At 50.8% G+C, this 17,513-nt stretch overlaps 1 protein-coding gene and 1 long non-coding RNA gene across 3 annotated transcripts; both read right to left on the bottom strand.

The window, feature by feature from the left end:
• Positions 1 to 911: 911 nt before the first annotated feature.
• LOC119103405 (poly(A) RNA polymerase GLD2) lies at positions 912 to 6,998 on the bottom strand. The gene is made up of 8 exons (XM_037226929.1): positions 6,950 to 6,998; positions 6,578 to 6,679; positions 6,151 to 6,316; positions 5,533 to 5,676; positions 4,895 to 5,023; positions 2,845 to 3,025; positions 1,891 to 2,006; positions 912 to 1,447 (listed from the first exon to the last, which is right to left on the bottom strand). The coding sequence occupies exons 4-8, from the start codon at positions 5,660 to 5,662 to the stop codon at positions 1,275 to 1,277; spliced, it is 729 nt and encodes a 242-aa protein (XP_037082824.1). The 5' UTR covers positions 5,663 to 5,676; positions 6,151 to 6,316; positions 6,578 to 6,679; positions 6,950 to 6,998; the 3' UTR covers positions 912 to 1,274.
• A 55-nt stretch (positions 6,999 to 7,053) lies between these two features.
• LOC119103404 (uncharacterized) lies at positions 7,054 to 9,303 on the bottom strand. 2 transcript variants are annotated; one of them, XR_005094757.1, is made up of 4 exons: positions 9,277 to 9,303; positions 8,243 to 8,467; positions 7,725 to 7,852; positions 7,054 to 7,181 (listed from the first exon to the last, which is right to left on the bottom strand). It is a non-coding gene; the product is annotated as an uncharacterized LOC119103404 (long non-coding RNA). The 2 variants fall into 2 exon arrangements; XR_005094758.1 differs by having other exon boundaries at positions 9,281 to 9,302.
• Positions 9,304 to 17,513: the final 8,210 nt, after the last annotated feature.

The raw sequence follows: 17,513 nt of genomic DNA, 5'->3' as shown, positions 1-17,513 counted from the left end.
TACACGTACGGTTTGATGTCCTAAAACGTGCAAAGGCACTTCTTTCAAACGCGCCGTAATTTTCGTCCGCCCGCTGGCCGCCACTTAGTTTTAGCCACGGAGCCGATACCCCTCGGCGTTAGAGACTATAACGTCAGGCGTCAGTGTTCGCAAGACTTGAGGGCTGCGAGCGCGCATCTTCAGAACGATGTTGCATATTCTGCCTTTGTCAATCTTAAACGAAGCTTGACCATGTCCCGAAAAACCTGGGTTGGGCGTGTTGGCCATGTTAATACAAGTTTTTAACCCCATTTCGACCTACAATCTAGGTTCACGGGGTCCCCAGCATTTCTGTCGAATCCAGAAAACTTATGGCGAAGCGTCCGAATGCGAGCAGCTTCGAATGGGTCCATTAAGCCATTGTAAAATGAGCAGCATCAACAGTTTATTGCGTGCAGCCGGTTGAGCATTCTTGCAGTATGCAGTTTCCTTCAGTTTATTGACTTGAGAAGACTATCATTGCATTTCCCGACGTCTTTTGGCTTCTGTTCAGCAAAAGAAGGTAAACATACCAATGCAACGGAAACTCGCAACCCTCGAAATCAAGGGGATGCGAATGAGATCGCGATTACGACTGCAGGGGCCGTGATTGGTGAAGTTGTTTTCTATTAGAGGTGGATCAACATTAGGCGACCGTTTGTCGATTCCGCTCCCTCCCCCCCCCCCCCCGCCACTCCCTTATCAAGGCTCTGGTTGCGTCCAGCCGTTACAAGTGCAGAAGCCCATATGATCAATTCAGGCCTCAGAATCCTCATTCTATACATGTTCAGAAGTGACGACGCATCAACGCGGAATAATGGACAACTGTCCTGTTTTACCACAGGCTTAACCCCGACACTATTCATAGCATTCCTCAGAAAACAGCCTTTTCCACATAAACTCTTTTATTTAGCGATAATCGACACTAAAACCTGGAAGAACGAAACAATCGTGCTGCAACACGGAGCCAACACCGCCCAGCAGCAGCGCGTGGATGGTCCAACATTTGTCTTTGTACCACGGATACCCCTCAGTGCCAGCCCCACCAGGCAGTCATCTTACGCCCCGCCCCTCACGCGGCCCTTCTCGTCACAGCAGCCGGTATCACTCGGTCACACAGGCGCCTGGCGCCGCGCGCACGGAATAGGTGCAGGGATCACATAATACATGATAAATTCCCGCGCAGCACGGCTAATTTCAGGTAGATCTAGTTCGCGATACCGCCGCCCGGGCGGCGCCACCGTCGGGAGGGCGGGCTACGCCTTGCACGTCTCATCGTCGAACAGTGCGCGCCCCTTGGTGCCGAACGCCTGGGCCAGGTGGCCGGCGTTGGCCAGCGCGTGGTAGCTGTCGACGAAGGCGCGCAGGATGCGTTCGAACGCATCGTACTTGTGCACGGCGCGCGCCGTGTTGGTCAGGTCGAACGGCTCTGTCGGCACGGGCGGGGCCAGTGTGAGCGGCCGTTCTCGGTTCACGGCGGCACAGAATTGACGCGGTCACGCTCTGTGATCCACGCAAAACCGCCAACACGTTAACGCCGTATGTCTACACAGGTTGGAAATGCAATATGCTTGCGCACGCACCCCGCCTCACAGCTGTTTGATTGGTCCCGCTGAAGGGAGCTGACCCTCTCCTGGGAGGGAGTTGACGTCCGCTCTCCAGCGCCGTGCCACGGGGCGAAAGCAACCCATCCGCCAAGTCATGGGCACTGTGTCCACCTCATTCGAATCCCAAAACATGTAACTCAGCGCGCAAATTCAATGCTGAGTCCTTAACCGCGAAACTTTACCAACGTTCCGAGCTCGCCAGACCGGTCCGCTGCTGCGCCCCCCCCCCCTCGGAGCACCCCGACACCTTCGCCTGCGGTCTTACCTTCGACACAGACGTACTTCCACATGCCCGGCGCGTTATTGTACGCCACCACGGCGCGGCACTGGTACTTGTGGAGATACGACGCCGTCCTCACGGACGCCACTTGCGTCTGGAAACTGACAGAGGACGTATAATGACGTGCGGGGGTCTCCACATGGGCTTGGAGAGGTCACGTGGTATAAACATTCGTAAACCACCGTCAGCCTAACCAGCCAGAAGAAGTCGAGCTTCAAAGCCCGACAAAGCTCCCTGGCAACGAGCTACTCTGCACCCAAAATGGTACCAAAATCAGGTACGTTTTCTTCCTTCTGCGAGAATAGTATTCCAACATCATTTTCCTGAGTATATTTTTGGGCTCCAAAACACCACACGCGGAGAGATACTAACGATCTGCACGAACGCTTTCCACTGCTCGAGAATGACACTTCAGTTGAGGGAGGCGGCGTTTTGCAGGGATGATATTTAGAATCAGCGTCCTTGCTCAGCGTGGCTTGTCGCGCAAATCACCATATCCAAAATCAGAGGGGCAATCACACTTGAACAGACAATTTCGACCGAACGATCAAAAGGCACCACATGCACTTGGCAACCCTGTGCCAGTATGGCCCTCTCAAGGCCGGATGTCAACTGACGGTCTTTGACGATCCCGGTAACCCGACGCTAATCCTGGAACACCAACCAACACTGTCTGCCGCTGGTGGCCTGGTGTCCGGCACTCGGATCAACTGGGCTACGGGGCGGCAACATGGGAAATGTTTCAATGGCATCTACTCATTCATTGTCGAAGCCCGACACCGGCAGCGCTCGCTGCGCCTGGCGCCGGCTGTGCACCACCTCCCAGGCCTCTGTTCGGCACTAGGGAGCCCCAGCACACCGGTCAACCTCTATTCCAACGGCATGAACTGACTGACTCGAACTGACTCTGACTCGAACTGAACTCGAACTCGAACTGACTCGAACTCGTAGGCGTAGTAGCGCAGGAAGCCGAGGAACAGCTGGCCCAGGCTGTCCGTGTTGCGCGACGCCACGTGCGCCACGCAGTCGTCCTTAGGGATGGAGCGGATCGGCTGGCCCGGCCGGAACTTCGCCTTGCACATCCGCTGCAGGTTCGGCAGCACGGCCGGACGCACGCCGCCTGGCGGACGGAGCGAGAAACAGTCAGGCTGCCTGGCGGACGGATTGGGAAGTAGTCTGTGGAATGCCCAGCGATTTATCAGGGCCCGGTTTCTCATTGGCTCGCGCCCCAGCGTCTGGCCCTTGAGGTGGCGTCACAAATATAAGCCAATAAAGAACGCATGAAATTCAAAATATGGGCACAGACGAATCGGCTGATTTAACCTGATGTAGACATATACCGCGCAGGAATGTCGCACTTGAATATCATTCCAATGGACAGTTATTGGCAAGGTGTGTGGCCCGACATCATTGCCGATCGCACTATCCAAGTGCCATCGACAGTTTCAAATGATAAAGTGAGGCGATCAGAAAAAGTGGAAATCTCTTGCAACGACAACTATGCAGCTTCAAATGTAAAGTAAATATAACGCTTCACGTCGTAACAATCTGATGCGATGGATCAGATTGGTTTATGCACTTCCCAGTGTTTAACTTGGATCGAAAAAATGGTTGCAGCAGACTGCGCAGTGTGGTTCGCTTCAATTTTAGACCTTTTAATACCTTATTAATGTAGTGCAGAAGCATTGAGCAAATGGTGGAACAAGCAGCACGAAAATCCACATGAGATTGAGACCTGCATATCTGCCAGACATACAAGAACGTCAGCAGTGCACGGAACACCAAGAGGCGTTGTGCGTCAACAGTGAAAACTTGCTTGTAAACAAAGCCCTAAGTTTACCTCTCGGCCGAGTAGGGAATAGGCCTGGGCCGTGGCGTCATAAACGGGTTAACCCGAAACAGGGCATGAGCTTCCATCTACCAATGAAGGGTGTGCTTCGGGAACCCGTTCTTCCTTGGCAAGTGGAAGCCTAAGCCTTCCTTCAGGGTATGCCCATTCCTTTCCTATGACGTCCACGCCCAGGCCAATTCCCTACCCAGACGAGAGGCGAAGTACGTGCATTTGTTTGCAACTGATTCATCGATGTTAAGGCAGCAACACTTGGCAACGGTCTATATGCCGTTGACGGTCTTGCGTGTCCGGCAATTAGGCACGTCCCGATCACATGTGGATAGTGTGATCCCAATGATGCCTTTAGCCACAGAACTTGCCAAGTAATGTTCGTTGGAAGAATGTTTGAGAGCGCCATTCCTACGCGGCGTATGTCTCCATGGGGTTGAATCAGCTGATTCTACTTATGCCCACATTTTGAACGCGAGGTGTTCGTCACTAGTTTACATCTTTGACGCCATACATTGCTTCCTCAATGGATGGAGCCTAGGTGTTAAGTGAATGAAGAGCTGGGTCCGGGAGCCGGCGACGCTTGCCGGCGGAAGGGCAAGGCCACCTGGCGGCCAGATCAGGAAACACTCGGCCACCTGGCGGACGGGCAGGAAAACGCGACCACTTTTTTGCCTAGCGGACAAGGTATGACAGTGCCGCCACCTGGTGAACAGATCGGGAAATGTTATATCACGGCGGGAAGCAGCGAAGAACTGATGGCCAGATCCGGAAATAGCCTTGCCCTTTAAAATATAGCCCCAGTAGCAATGCCTTGCTTAAAGATGAGCCTACAACGAGAAACATATCACCAAAACTGGCAGCATTATGAAGACTATAATTCTGAAACCATGCCATCTCTCACAGCAGACACGCAAGCAATGACTAGCATCATGTGCTTATATATCACGCGCCGGGGCCCCGCCAGTTCGCGTTGATGTCACGCGTCACGAGTTACACAAGAGCATGAGACCTGAAGCTGCACACAGCACGAACAAAACGCGACGCGCGGAGGACGTCGCCACAAAACTGACCTCGCCGACACCAGTCGGCTGGAGGCACGCCGCCAGAGTCCGACCAGTCCGGCGCCACCTGCCGCGCGGTACTCACACTGCAGGAAGTGTATGACCATGAGCACCAGAGAGTATGAGCTGAGGGTGGCGCGGCAGGCGTCGTTGATGTCGTGCGATTGCGCCCACAGCTTGACTATGACGATCAGCGGACACACCCGCTCGTCCACTGCAACAGAGACCGGCCGAGGGCGCCGTCAGGCGACGGCCGGCCGGCCCGACACGGACGGCGCAGTCGCCGCACACTGCACGCCGCGCACGACACCAGCGGGCGCCGGCAGGTTCTGAGCAGCGATCCCAGCCTAGGACGGGCCGTGCTGACCCGGCCGCGCCGCGAAGCCAAGCGGCGCCTGCGGGTCCCGAAGGCCCGTCCCGCCCGCCGCTCCGCCGGAGGCTCACCGGCGGCACCGGGCGCGGGTCGGCCGGTGCCAGTGGGTCCCGAAGCCCCCGCTACGCCCGCCGTTCCGTCGGAGGCTCAACAGCGGCACGCGCCAGCGGGTCCCGAAGCCCCGGCCCGCCCGCCGCTCCGCCAGAGGCTCAACAGCGGCACCTGGCGCGGGCTGGCCGGCGCCAGCGGGTCCCGAAGCCCCTGTCCCACCCGTCGCTCCGCCAGAGGCTCACCGGCGGCACCAGGCGCGGGTCGGCTGGCGCGGTGCGCCAGCCGGAGGCGCCACTCACCGCCCGAGTAGCACTGCAGCAGGTGGGTGTTGCGGATGCCCACCAGGTTGTTGCAGTTGAGGTCCACCTGGATGCCGGTGGAGACGGAGAGGAAGCGCAGGATCGGCACCTTGGCGCGGATCAGCTCCATCCGGTAGTCCGGGTCTGCGGGGCGGCACGCGTCACACCGCCCATCACGGCACGCGGCACGCTCAAGCCGCGGCGCAGTGCCGCCTGGCGCGGCCGAGTGCGGTCAAATGTTAACATCTGACGGCATTATGTGCCAGCAGGCTTCAGAGCCCCCTTGCCCGGACCGACCGTGCGGTGTTCTACCTCGCCTAAAGAGACACTCTAGAGACTTAGTACCAACCTGCGCTTATTCCATTCCATGACATGGTTCACCACAGAAAAGCGGCAATGCCGACAGGCGTGTTATAAAACAGTAAGCTGCACAGAGAACTTCAGTCAAAAACGTGCGACTTAAGCAGCCTGCTTAGACATCAACCCTCGACGCGGAGGCCGCCACGCCTCAAGTTCAAGAGGCGGCACCAGCAATTCACTCGCGACATACCAGCATGCACCGCACAGCAGCCGGCGCTGCACGGAGCCGACGCGCACGCGACGGCTCGCTCCGCTGACCTTTGGCCAGCAGCCGCTCCACCTCCGTCAGGATGCGCGTGGCATCGTGCTGCTGGTCGATCCGCGACTCGGTCAGGAACAGGCAGATGTCGACATCGCTCGTGTCGCACGCGAAGCCCGTGCACGACGAGCCGACAATGTGCAGTTCACAGCGCTGGTACAGGTCCTGACGGCGGATGTGTCGCGTGACCCTGTGCTGCTCACAGCGCTGATAAAGGTCCTGATAGAACGGCATTCAAATGATCGCATGACCTTTTGCGACTCACTTCGCTCTCCTCCAGTGTTTGGATGCAAGAAATGCATGGGAGCAATCTCGAAAAATGAAAATGCTCTACGACATGCGAATTAACTGCAGGACTGCTTCCCCCTCCCCCAAACAAGGGCCAGACATACCACATATTGACGCATCGTTACCACGTGCACATACCCGTAGTGCCTCCCGTACTTTATCCCTGAGGACAAGCTTATTCTTGTACACAACTTCATCCTGGCGGCAAGATTCGAAAATCTTCTTGATCTGGTCGGACACCTAAGGCATAGACAAGACGAGATCAGTATCACATGCCATGGCTACTGATTTACCTCTGACTGTTGGTACTAGAAGATCTCTCGATCACGACGCAGCGCTGTCACGTGGACATCTGCACAAAATACATCAAAACACTTCATAGATATTTTCTCCTTTTCATATCCACACAGCAACGCCCACCAATTTCGACAAACTGACCAAGGCTGCGGAACACTCTTTACCTTTACAGCTTCAGCTCTACCCATCTCCCGCGTGCCGCAGCGGCCGTACCGTGTCGACGCCGCCGCGGCCGCCGGGCGAGCCGAGCGCGCCGGCGCGTCGGCCGCGCTTGTGGCGCTGGTCGCGCGCCGGGCTGACTGGCTCCGGGCAGCCGCGCTTGGTGCCCTGGCGGCGCGCGCCGGCCGACGTCGGCGTCGTCGGCCGCGAGCCGTAGCCGCCGTCCGACTCCGAATCGTCGTGTCGCTCCCAGCCGGCGGTCGACGGCGGCGGACGGCGGCGCGGCCTGCCGGGGCGGCGGGCACCGGTGAGAGGCAGCTCACTACGACCGGGCACGCCAGGCAGAGGCAGCCACGAGAGGGGCGGTGGCGGCCAGCGCCAGCGAGAGGCCGCACACTGAGGCCGGGCACGCGAGAGAACAGCAGCCACGAGAGGGGCGGTGGCGGCCAGTGCCGGCGAGGGGTCGCACACTGAGGTCGGGCGCGCGAGGGAACAGCAGCCACGAGAGGGGCAGTGGCAGCCAGTGCCGGCGAGGGGTCGCACACTGAGGCCGGGCGCGCGAGGGAACAGCAGCCACGAGAGGGGCAGTGGCAGCCAGCAATAGTGAGAGCCTGCACACTGAGGCCAGGCACACCCAGCATCTCATGTCTCCTTAATATGCCATATCTTCTTAAATGTGTTTCATTGCCTCACACACAATAGCAAATACAGGTGGCATGCTATGCAGCTGTTCCTCTTTGCAGTTATAAGCAGTCCTGTTATAAGGTAAGCAAAATTTCATGGCATAACTGTTCCACAATCACCCCATGAGGCAAAGGATGCATCTCACCGTAGAACATTTTGCCAGAGGTAGTTCATCATCTCCAATTCTCCATATGGCCTGGGGGCCAGCCGGTGGTATGGAGATCCAGGACGCATATATGGGATGGCAGGCGGTGGGGATGCAAGACCAATGCTCTGCAACAGGGACCAGACAAGCCATATCACTGTCACTTTACAAGTCAGTTATATAGCATAACCTCATTCATGCTGCTGGGAATCTCTTTCATGGCAGGTCTTGAGTCACTGACAGGTCCAAAATATTGAGTGTGTGGCATATGCCATACTTGGGAAGCTATCCATGCCATTAAAAAAAATAATAATACAGACTTCTGGAATCCTGAAACCTCCAGCCATCCTGGTCAACCAGTTACCAGAGTTAAAAAGCAATAACAGAGTTTGAAAACAAAAGATAAACCAGGAGTGAAAACAATGCTATGCTCAATCTCACCATAAAAGTAAAACAGAATATTACATGATTGTCTCAAGATGCAGAAGGTAGGCAATAAGAGTGTTGACATCTTTTACCTGAGAAACCATCCATTGTTGAGGCCAGCTTCTGTACATGATGCTACAGTGAAAAGCTCTCTGAGGGTTTCTGAATGGATTGAACAGAGCCAGACTTTGAAAACAAAGTCAAATGTCCTGCATTCCCAGACACACAAAGGATTTAGACAAGAAGAGTTTACTTCTTCAATTTCACATGTCTAGCTTCTTCCAGGACATGATATCTTGCCTTATTAATACATATGCCTGAAAATGGAATGGCGTGCATAAGTGATGAGATCAGTATAATAGGCATAAGGCAAGTAAGAAATATGAGCAAATCAAATTTGGCACATGTGAGGTTAAATTCCCATCCTTCTGGGGAAGATCTTTGAAAATATACATAACCTACTTTTTCAATTAAATATCCATTTACTGCACACACTAAACAAGCCCTTTCACACCCAAACAATGCCATCCAAAATGAACTGACATTAGTAAAGCAACACCTTGAAGAAAAGGACTTGCATAAAACCTCAGCATTTAAGTGGCATGCAATGCATGAAATGGCAGCAAATTTATGGTTACTCAACCCACCAACATCACAGGAGTGAAATGATAACAGGTTTTGAGCTGAGTGGACTACTTTTGTTTTCAACACAACCAATTGAAACCAAATGAAGTTCAATTTTCAGAGTGGCAAGAATCTAAGTACCCAACCCTCCTGGACTGTTTTATGAACCATGCAGTATGCACCAATCTATTTGGCATGCCTATCTCATCTATCAATCAACTCATTCCAACATATCCAATGGAATTAGATATCTGATGGAATCAAAATTGCCCAGACCTAACTTTTCAAGATAGTCCGGACTCGTTTCCCAGAAAAAGGTACGGAGGGATACCAGCTTGGGTCTGAATGATATAGGAATAGACAGCATATCATAATTCCCCACGCCGCAAGCCAAGCCATTAACTTTGGTGTCTAAGCTGCACATCATACCCCTGCCCCACACTTCCACAAACCAAAACGACAGAAATGCGCTGTAACACTCCTGCGACCTACCACCACGTACCCACCACTTTTAAAACAAGTGCAACCCAGCGCCAGACGACGGCAGGGCAATGATACCAGTCGATGCCACCCCCACACATGCGTCACCAAGGATCAGCTGAAGAGAATATCAGCTGCCAGCGTACGATGAGCATTTCTTCTTTTGTTTTGATCCCCACGCAATGATCGCGCCTTCAGTAGAATTGTGTTTGGATAGCGGTGGATAACGGAAATGTGCTGGAGAGACAATTCAGACCGGGCCTTTTATTGACCACCAAATACATTTTCTGTCTATAGTTCTGCTGATAAGGAAATGCGCATGGAAATGTCAAGGTCAAATAGGGGCTCGCCACCACATGTATGATAGGCATGGGACAAATCCACGCAACGTCCACATGGGAAACAATGGAATTGCCTCTCTTCATTCCCCATGTGATGTAGCACATAGGTCCAAGTTCAGATATGTAGTCCGCAATATGCCTACGTATATCCGTTAAAGTTCTCTACAACGGCTTATCCCATTAATTATGCCCTGTCCTGCCATTTCAAGGCCCATAACACACATGTCATATGGTTATTGGATGACATTAGATGCATTTTACAACCAGAAGGCTCCTGAAATGCTACACTTTCAAGACGCTCCATCTTTTTCTGTCGGTCGCTTCTGACTATTTCAAAGCACAAAACATTTGAGGTGGATTCACTGAGAAGTCTTTGCATTAGGATCGGGGACAGTCACCATTTCCGCCTTGCTTCTTTCCACTCGGCCTGTGGGGATATGCTTTTAAGTGCGTGCATGGCTGGGGAAGGCTGCTACCCCTCTGCTTCTCTGATCCGCCAACACTGATTTCTTAACCCATTTCCTACCCTTTAAAAGCACTGGACTGTGTAGCCTTTGCACGACAAAGCCCATATCCCCGTTAATTTTATCTAGATAAGCTTATTGAACACAGCAGCAGTGCTAACATGCTTCGACCCCATTTCAGCAGCACCTTTGCTATCTTGGGAATTGTGAACGATCTGTAATGCTCTCTAGCGTCTTCGGAGCCTCGGCCGTCTCAGCGCTGCGCGAGGTTCGCTGTACACTTGTACAGGGTACGAGATATCCGAGGACAACGAGAGCTCAGTTGAGGCCCGAGTACCGTCAAGCAGTCAGGCGGCCATGCTAGCCAACAACCGTGATGTCGCTGACGAAGTTATCACCATTGCCATCTCCGAGGCGATGGATGGCTCGAAACGGGTTGCGGGAAAAACTGCTACATACAGTACAAAACATAAAAGTTTCACAATATATATATATATATATATATATATATATATATATATATATATATATATATGCATACATATAAATGTTGTGCGGAAACAATTTATGAGGCACAGCTTGTATTCATAAGATTGTCAGGATACAGCGCGTAAGGTACAAACATAAGGTACAAGTACAGGTAGGGTACAGTCGTAATGTCCAACACTTGCATCGTAAAAAGTTGGTATGAGGTTAAGTTCACATGTAAGAATGTTAGCATGGTAAAATGTTCGTCGGGAAAAGCGCGCAACGAAAATGCTCATGTGGGGAAAACGTCGTATAGAAAAAGGTCGTGTGTATCTGTTCATACTCAAACAGTTCGCATGGAAAAGCCCTATAGCCCTATGCTCCAGTTCGTGTGCTGATTTATGATGCAAACACGCAAAGTTAACTCGCAAATGTTCGTCAGGGATTTCGTTTTACAAAAGTGCGTACGTAAAAGTTCGAGAGCCGATGTGGAATGCAGATGCGCAAGGTTCATATGATAATGTTCGTCACGTACATGATTGGTGTGACAAATGTACTTACGCAAAAGCTCACACTGCAGATGCATAATATCAGGACGAATATAGATCCCATCAGTGGCACTGGGCCCCGGATGGACTGTCATATGCGGATCACCACGTCAGTTCAATAGGGGACGGCGGTGCGGGCTGGTGGTGTACAGCGACAATAACATGGGTTAAATCAAGCATTACGACCAGCTTGGCTGTTTATGATATGAAATTAAACGCTTGTCGGCAGGCAAGCAAATGAACCCGAATGAATGGGAGAAGTGAAAAATGGTTCCAGGAGGAAAAGCGTATAAAGCTGAAAAGTTCATATAAGCACGCCAATCTCAAATCACTCGCTGTGTTTGTTGCGCCTTTTTCTCTCTCTTTCTCTCTCTCTCTCTCTCTCTCTCTCTCTCTCTCTCTCTCTCTCTCTCTCTCTCTCTCTCTCTCTCTCTCTCTCTCTCTCTCTCGCTCTCTCTCTCTCTCTCTCTCTCTCTCCTCTCTTCTCTCTCTCTCTCTCTCTCTCTCCTCTCTCTCTCTCTCTTCTCTCTCTCTCTCTCTCTCTCTCTCTCTCTCTCTCTCTCTCTCTCTCTCTCTCTCTCTCTACTCTCTCTCTCTCTCTCTCTCTCTCTCTCTCTCTCTCTCTCTCTCTCTCTCTCTCTCTCTCTCTCTCTCTCCTCTCTCTCTCTCTCTCTCTCTCTCTCTCCTCTCTCTCTCTCTCTCTCTCTCTCTCTCTCTCTCTCTCTCCTCTCCTCTCTCTCTCTCTCTCTCTCTCTCTCTCTCTCTCTCTAAGGGGGGAACGGGGTCATACCCCTCCCCCCCACCTTAGGCTCCGAAGGGACCAGTAGCCGGCCAGTTTGATGCAGTTTTTATACAAAATGCAACAAAATTGAACATTTAATTTTGAATTGAACAGTTCAACCGGTGCAGTTTTTATACAAAATGTAACAAAATTGAACGTGTTTGGACTTCCAGGCGACCCAAGAAGTGTCGCAAGCAAAAGTGAAGGGCCCAGGAGCGGACAAAAGTAATTCCACGTTGGCTGAAAGGGCGACGATAGATCTTCTCTTAAGGCTCATTACGCTGTCCAGAGTCCCTGCGCTGTTCCCGGGGCCCCATATGTCCACGTACAGGGCAAGTGCGATTGCTAAGGAGCCTTTCACGTTGCCCTTGATTTCTTTACCTTTGTTAACAGGGCCCCCCGCTGTTGTTGGGGCCCTAGGTGCTGGCATGCCGGGACAACCTTGCCGATCGGAGCCCAACATGCTGAGGTCCACTCCGGTAAAGCCCTTCATAATGGTGTAGGGTTCATGTCACCTGCTCGGAGGGCCTCGTAACTCGTTGAGACGTATATAAGGTGACGCACCGACTTACCCGATGCGCAGGGGCATTTATATTGATCTAGGACGCTTTCCCTTGAAGCTCATTTGCGGAGGACCCTGCACTCTTATCAGGCCCCTTTCTGTTAACCTGTCCGGGCACTCTTGATTGTACAGTAGCATTAATGCATGTACACTGCTCTTGAGTTATTCCCCTTTCCTCAGAGGGTCCCTGTGCTCTGGCCAGGCACTGTATGCTAGCTTGCCGGGATACTCCTGAGCTTTCAGGGGCCCGACATATTAGTCTTAGTCTTAGGCTCTTCTCGCTCGTTCTGAGGACCCTGCAACATTGACGGAAGCTTCTTTGTTGGCCTGCCGCAGCACCCTCGATCGCTCAGGTGCCATGCTCATTGGTTTAGGTGTTCCCACATTACGTATAAAGGGGCTACGCCGGTGACGGAAACTTACACCTTAATATTCATGTATTTACTTATTTGTCTATTACACGCCATAAGCTCACTCCACTCAGAATGTGGCTATTACAGAGCCCGTGACATGGAAATAAAACACTGTAGGTCGGGGAGGCTCGCGCAAACACGTACACGCGCAGGCACACATAAGCTGAACGCACTCTCACATTCGCTTAAGTCATTTGAAGTAGGCGTCGCTATCCGTCATTGGTCTGCCGCTGCAGGATATAACTGCGCAACTCGCGTTTGAATTCTGGAAGGCCCAGTTCGCGAATATTCTGCGGTAGTGCGCTGTAGGCGGTCACGGTGGAGAAAACAAAACGCCGCCTTCCCAATTCGGATCTGATCACCGGCACATGTAACATATCCTCCTGCCTCGTTTTGCGATGGTGAACGTAATATAATGATCGAGGCTTCACGTCTCACCGACTGGCAGGAACATTTCGATAAAAATGCCTTTATCATGCATCATGAATCGTGAAAATTATGCATCATGGAATGCGGTGGTGGCGTGGCCGAGGCCCTAACTCCACACCGACAGGTCCAGAGTCGAGCGCCCCAACGCTTATACCAACGCCACCCCAGATCTAAATACAAATCGGTTAGAGTACTCTTGATCGCTCCGGGGCCCTTCACATTTGTCGTGTGCTCTTCCCACTGAAGTCAGAGGGATCTTGTTGTGTTGTCGAAAACCCCACGCGTGCTTGCGAACGCCAGGGCGTTTCGCCTGCCCGTGTGTACGGGCCTGACTAAATTACTTCATGTTCACAAGTCCGATATCACAGGATGACGATTGTCTTAGCGCCTTCGCCTGAAAGACAGTGTTCCACATTTGCGTGAGGCTTTTAAACTAATTTAAACATCGTGAAGATCATTCGGTGCAGTTCACAGTCCTGCCATTCTTAAGACCTAAGCCCCTCTAGCTTCTCAGCTGCGTGCGCGCGGAGATGTGCAGGCTATTTCGGAGGGCCTATTTCAAGGTCACCCAGACATCCACGGCCCCACCATAACGTCATTCAAGTCTTGTCATTCCAAGGCGCCACGCAGTGATCATGGCGAATAAAAGTATAATTGTTCAGTCGTTCATATCTGGCGTTTGTGAACACAATTTCCAGATGTAACGGCTGCCAGTGGGGTCTTAATCAATGTTTTGCAAGGTAAAATGACACAATCAAACGATGGTACATTGAGGAGCATATTTGCTGAATAAAGAAATTGTGTTATCTAGAGCAGTCATTTTACACTTTAAACTGTACATGTAGTCATAAGTGAGCTTGTTTCATCTTATTCGTTGCTTGCTTCAATATCTCCCACTATGGAACATTATCTTTAAAGCAGCAATTGGATTTGAGCAGATCAATTTTTACACGCAATTGACGAGGATAATTTTACACGCCGCCAAAGTCGTGCATGCCATTTTCATTTGTTATTGAATTTCTGACGCATGGTACTTGTGCATCACGCTGTTAATGCGTTTTAAATTTTCTCCAGATCATGGTGGGTACTGTCATTTTGAGGTCAAGTGTGTCGGGGAAGATAAGACAAAGCGCACTTAAGTTGGTTGCTAAACACCATCAAAATCAAGCACGAACTTGATTCCCAGCTTATTTACAGCTAACAGGCTAGTCAATGTGATCAGCTGATGGCTGTTGACGGATGCAGTTTTTGCTTTGGGTGTCATGAAGGAGTACAAAATATTCGCTGGCTCCCCAGTTGCCATGCGAATATGTTTAGGCCTGCATACTCGGTGCTCACTGAGTTCACCCACGCTCACCCAGACAGCCTAACCATCTGTGGTCAGCACGGACGATGATGAGATGCTTGAAGGTTCGCTATCGTTGGTCGGAAAGCAGCAGCACATGCGCAGCGCCCGCTGCGCCTCCAGCAGTGGTGCAGTAAAACACATTCGGCAGGAACGGCGATCGCAAGGTTTGATGCGTATTGTTCGTAAGCACCAGATGGCAATGATGTGAAAGCGCAACTAGGATCCGTGGGTATTTCTGCATAAGCACGAGGGAAAGGCACTGCGGCGGTAAAATGAACTTTTTGACGCTCAACTGGATTGTTTGGCTCTGTATGAGAAAAAATGCTCTCAGGCGAAAATCCACCCTGATTTGGCGCCGGCTTTGGCGCCGCACGAGGACCGAATGTTAAAAATGTTTATATAATATATAATATAAATATATAAAAAATAAAATAGATATAAAGAAACAAAAATATAAAGAATCAAGTACATAATAAACAAATTATAATATAACTATAAATATAACATCAAAAAACACTTTCCAATTTTCCGTTAAAACTTCTACAGCTCTCACTTGCTCTCAGAAAGCATCTTCAGCGTTAGGTTTCGGTGCAATAATGCGCACGGACGACCACGAATCCTTAGATGAGTGGAAAAGGAGATTGACAGCATGTCAGTCCAAAGCAGTTAAGCTCATTTTGTGCTGCAAATGGGCCAGAGATGAATATTTTTCATGCCACGAAAGGAATACGTCCAGTCTGGGCGCCATGACAGCGCACTCTTCTCGGCCTCGCACGGCACCCTTGAGTTGGGCCAAAGCGCCATTGCACTACGTCATTCTGATTGTCTGCTAACAGCGCCTTAATTGAGCTACATTTAGCACCGAATGTGGAAAACATCCGAATGCATATTGGTGGGACAAATAAGTGGGCCAAAAACAGCGCACGGACACCCGTGAAATTTAAGGATGAAAAAGAGGATGCCTACACCGCGTTAATACAATGCAGATTAGTCTATCGAGTGCCAAAATGTGTCACAAGTTGGCATTTTCCATTTCCAGAAACACGCTGAGTCAAATAGAAGCGCCGGAGTGGCGACTTACTCCATGCGTCTTAGGGCGCCATTATGTTGACTGCCCACTTTCAGTGCATTTCAGAGAGCCTAAGATTGGCGCTGTATACGAAAAACTGTGAATGCTGTCCCATGTATTTCTTTTGAACGTTCCAGACTCAGGTGCCCTTTTAGATATGTTCCCCTTGGACATTCCAGGCTTAGATGTTCTTTCAGATGCACCATTTTTGGGCATTCGAATTGCTGTAGAGTTTGTTGATTCCAGATTGCTGTATCAATATTTATCTTTCCGTAAAAGTATGGATGCAGCACTGTTTCAACCACCCTTGTATCACATTTACTGCTGTGATATTAGCTTAAGAGCAGCGGCGTATTTTCCTGTTCAGTCGGGAGCTGGGCTGAAGCCCCTCTTCAACTTTTGTTTCCCGCAGCTTTTGAAAGAAATTGGGTAAAATCCGGGGTTCTCTTGCAGTTCTTACGTCCAAAAGACAACCTCCCTTTCGTCTAAAGAGGCACTGTTTGCGAATTTTTTAGGCATAAAAAACAGGGCCTCTCGTAGAATTTTGAGCTTCAGTGAGAGCCCTCTCGGGCCCAAGGGCTGTCCACGTCTCTAGAGTGACATAGCCAGGATTTGGCCCAAGAGGGAACCAAATCGGGCAATAGGGGGTCCTTCCGGTCAAGGGGTCCCTCTCCGTCTCTCTATTTCTTGGGCAAGTGTCTTTATCCGAAAGTATGGGCATCCACGTAGCCCTCTTTTAGGGTTCAAACGTCTTAATACAACCTTAAGTGGAATGAATATCTAACAGAAATAGGGCTCCGGTTAAAAAAATCGGGAGGCACTTTTTGGGCTCAGAGTCCCATTTTGATAGTTCGGGAGCCGTTTTTATGTTTTCAAAATGCTACGCATGTCTTAAACTGCCAAAAAATTAGCAAAGGGACCCCCACGACCTCCAGGGGGTAGGAGGCATGGCTTCACTTCCCCGTCCCCTCATTCGCTATCACATTGCGCAAAAAATCACTTGAAAGACTATTTCTGAACCTGTACGGTCATGGGTAGCAGTTGACTAAAAAGAGGTTGTCGCAGGGAGCTAAGTCTCATGGGATGCGACCACCCAAGACATCGAGTCAGCTCTGAAAGAACTTGTAGGCTTCACGCCTGCTCCGATGATGAGACCTTAATTTATTCTCATTTCTGGCTCGCCTATCTCTCAAACATATGAGAAGCGATGCGAGAGGGTCGTTAAACTATCTGACAGTAACTGTATCTGAACAAATCCCACCTTCGAGAAAAATTATCTAGCCTTTGCCAGAGCGCGTTGAACTACCTTGCCACATATAGCGCCCCAACTAGGTGCCAAAGCTTTTAGGACCCGTTAGATTAAGTTTACAGAGCCATCACGCCGTATGAGGAATTTTCAGTTTCGATAGATGTCCACCTAAGACGCCAAGTGCACCAAATCCACCAGGTTTCTAGTGATGAGATGCTTTATTTTGAAACAGCTTGCAGACCATAGTGGTGCGTAGATTTGAACAAAATCGACACGATAGTAATTGTGTATATGTGTCTCATTAGATCCATACATATCAATTCCAAGAATGTGCTGCCTTCATTAAAATAGACAAACGCAAGTTGCCACACCAATATTACTGTCTGGGGAGCCAAATTCCAGGTCGTTTAACTCATTGTCGCTCCGTTGACCTCTTTTGGCGCCCGAAGGTGAAATTCCCTTTACAGACCACAGTGGTGTAAAGGGAATTTCACCGCACTGGCTAGAGGGCTTTCACAGCAAGTCTGTGGCATGGCAAGACCTGGTTTATGCATCATATATAGCTATATGGCATGCATGTCAAGCAG

This window comes from Pollicipes pollicipes, unplaced genomic scaffold (assembly GCF_011947565.3).
Source record: "Pollicipes pollicipes isolate AB1234 unplaced genomic scaffold, Ppol_2.1 Scaffold_5724;HRSCAF=6776_pilon_pilon_pilon, whole genome shotgun sequence".
Taxonomy (NCBI): Eukaryota; Metazoa; Arthropoda; class Thecostraca; order Pollicipedomorpha; family Pollicipedidae; genus Pollicipes; species Pollicipes pollicipes.
Note: the sequence above shows the minus strand (reverse complement) of the source record. Positions and strands in the feature narration are given on the sequence as shown.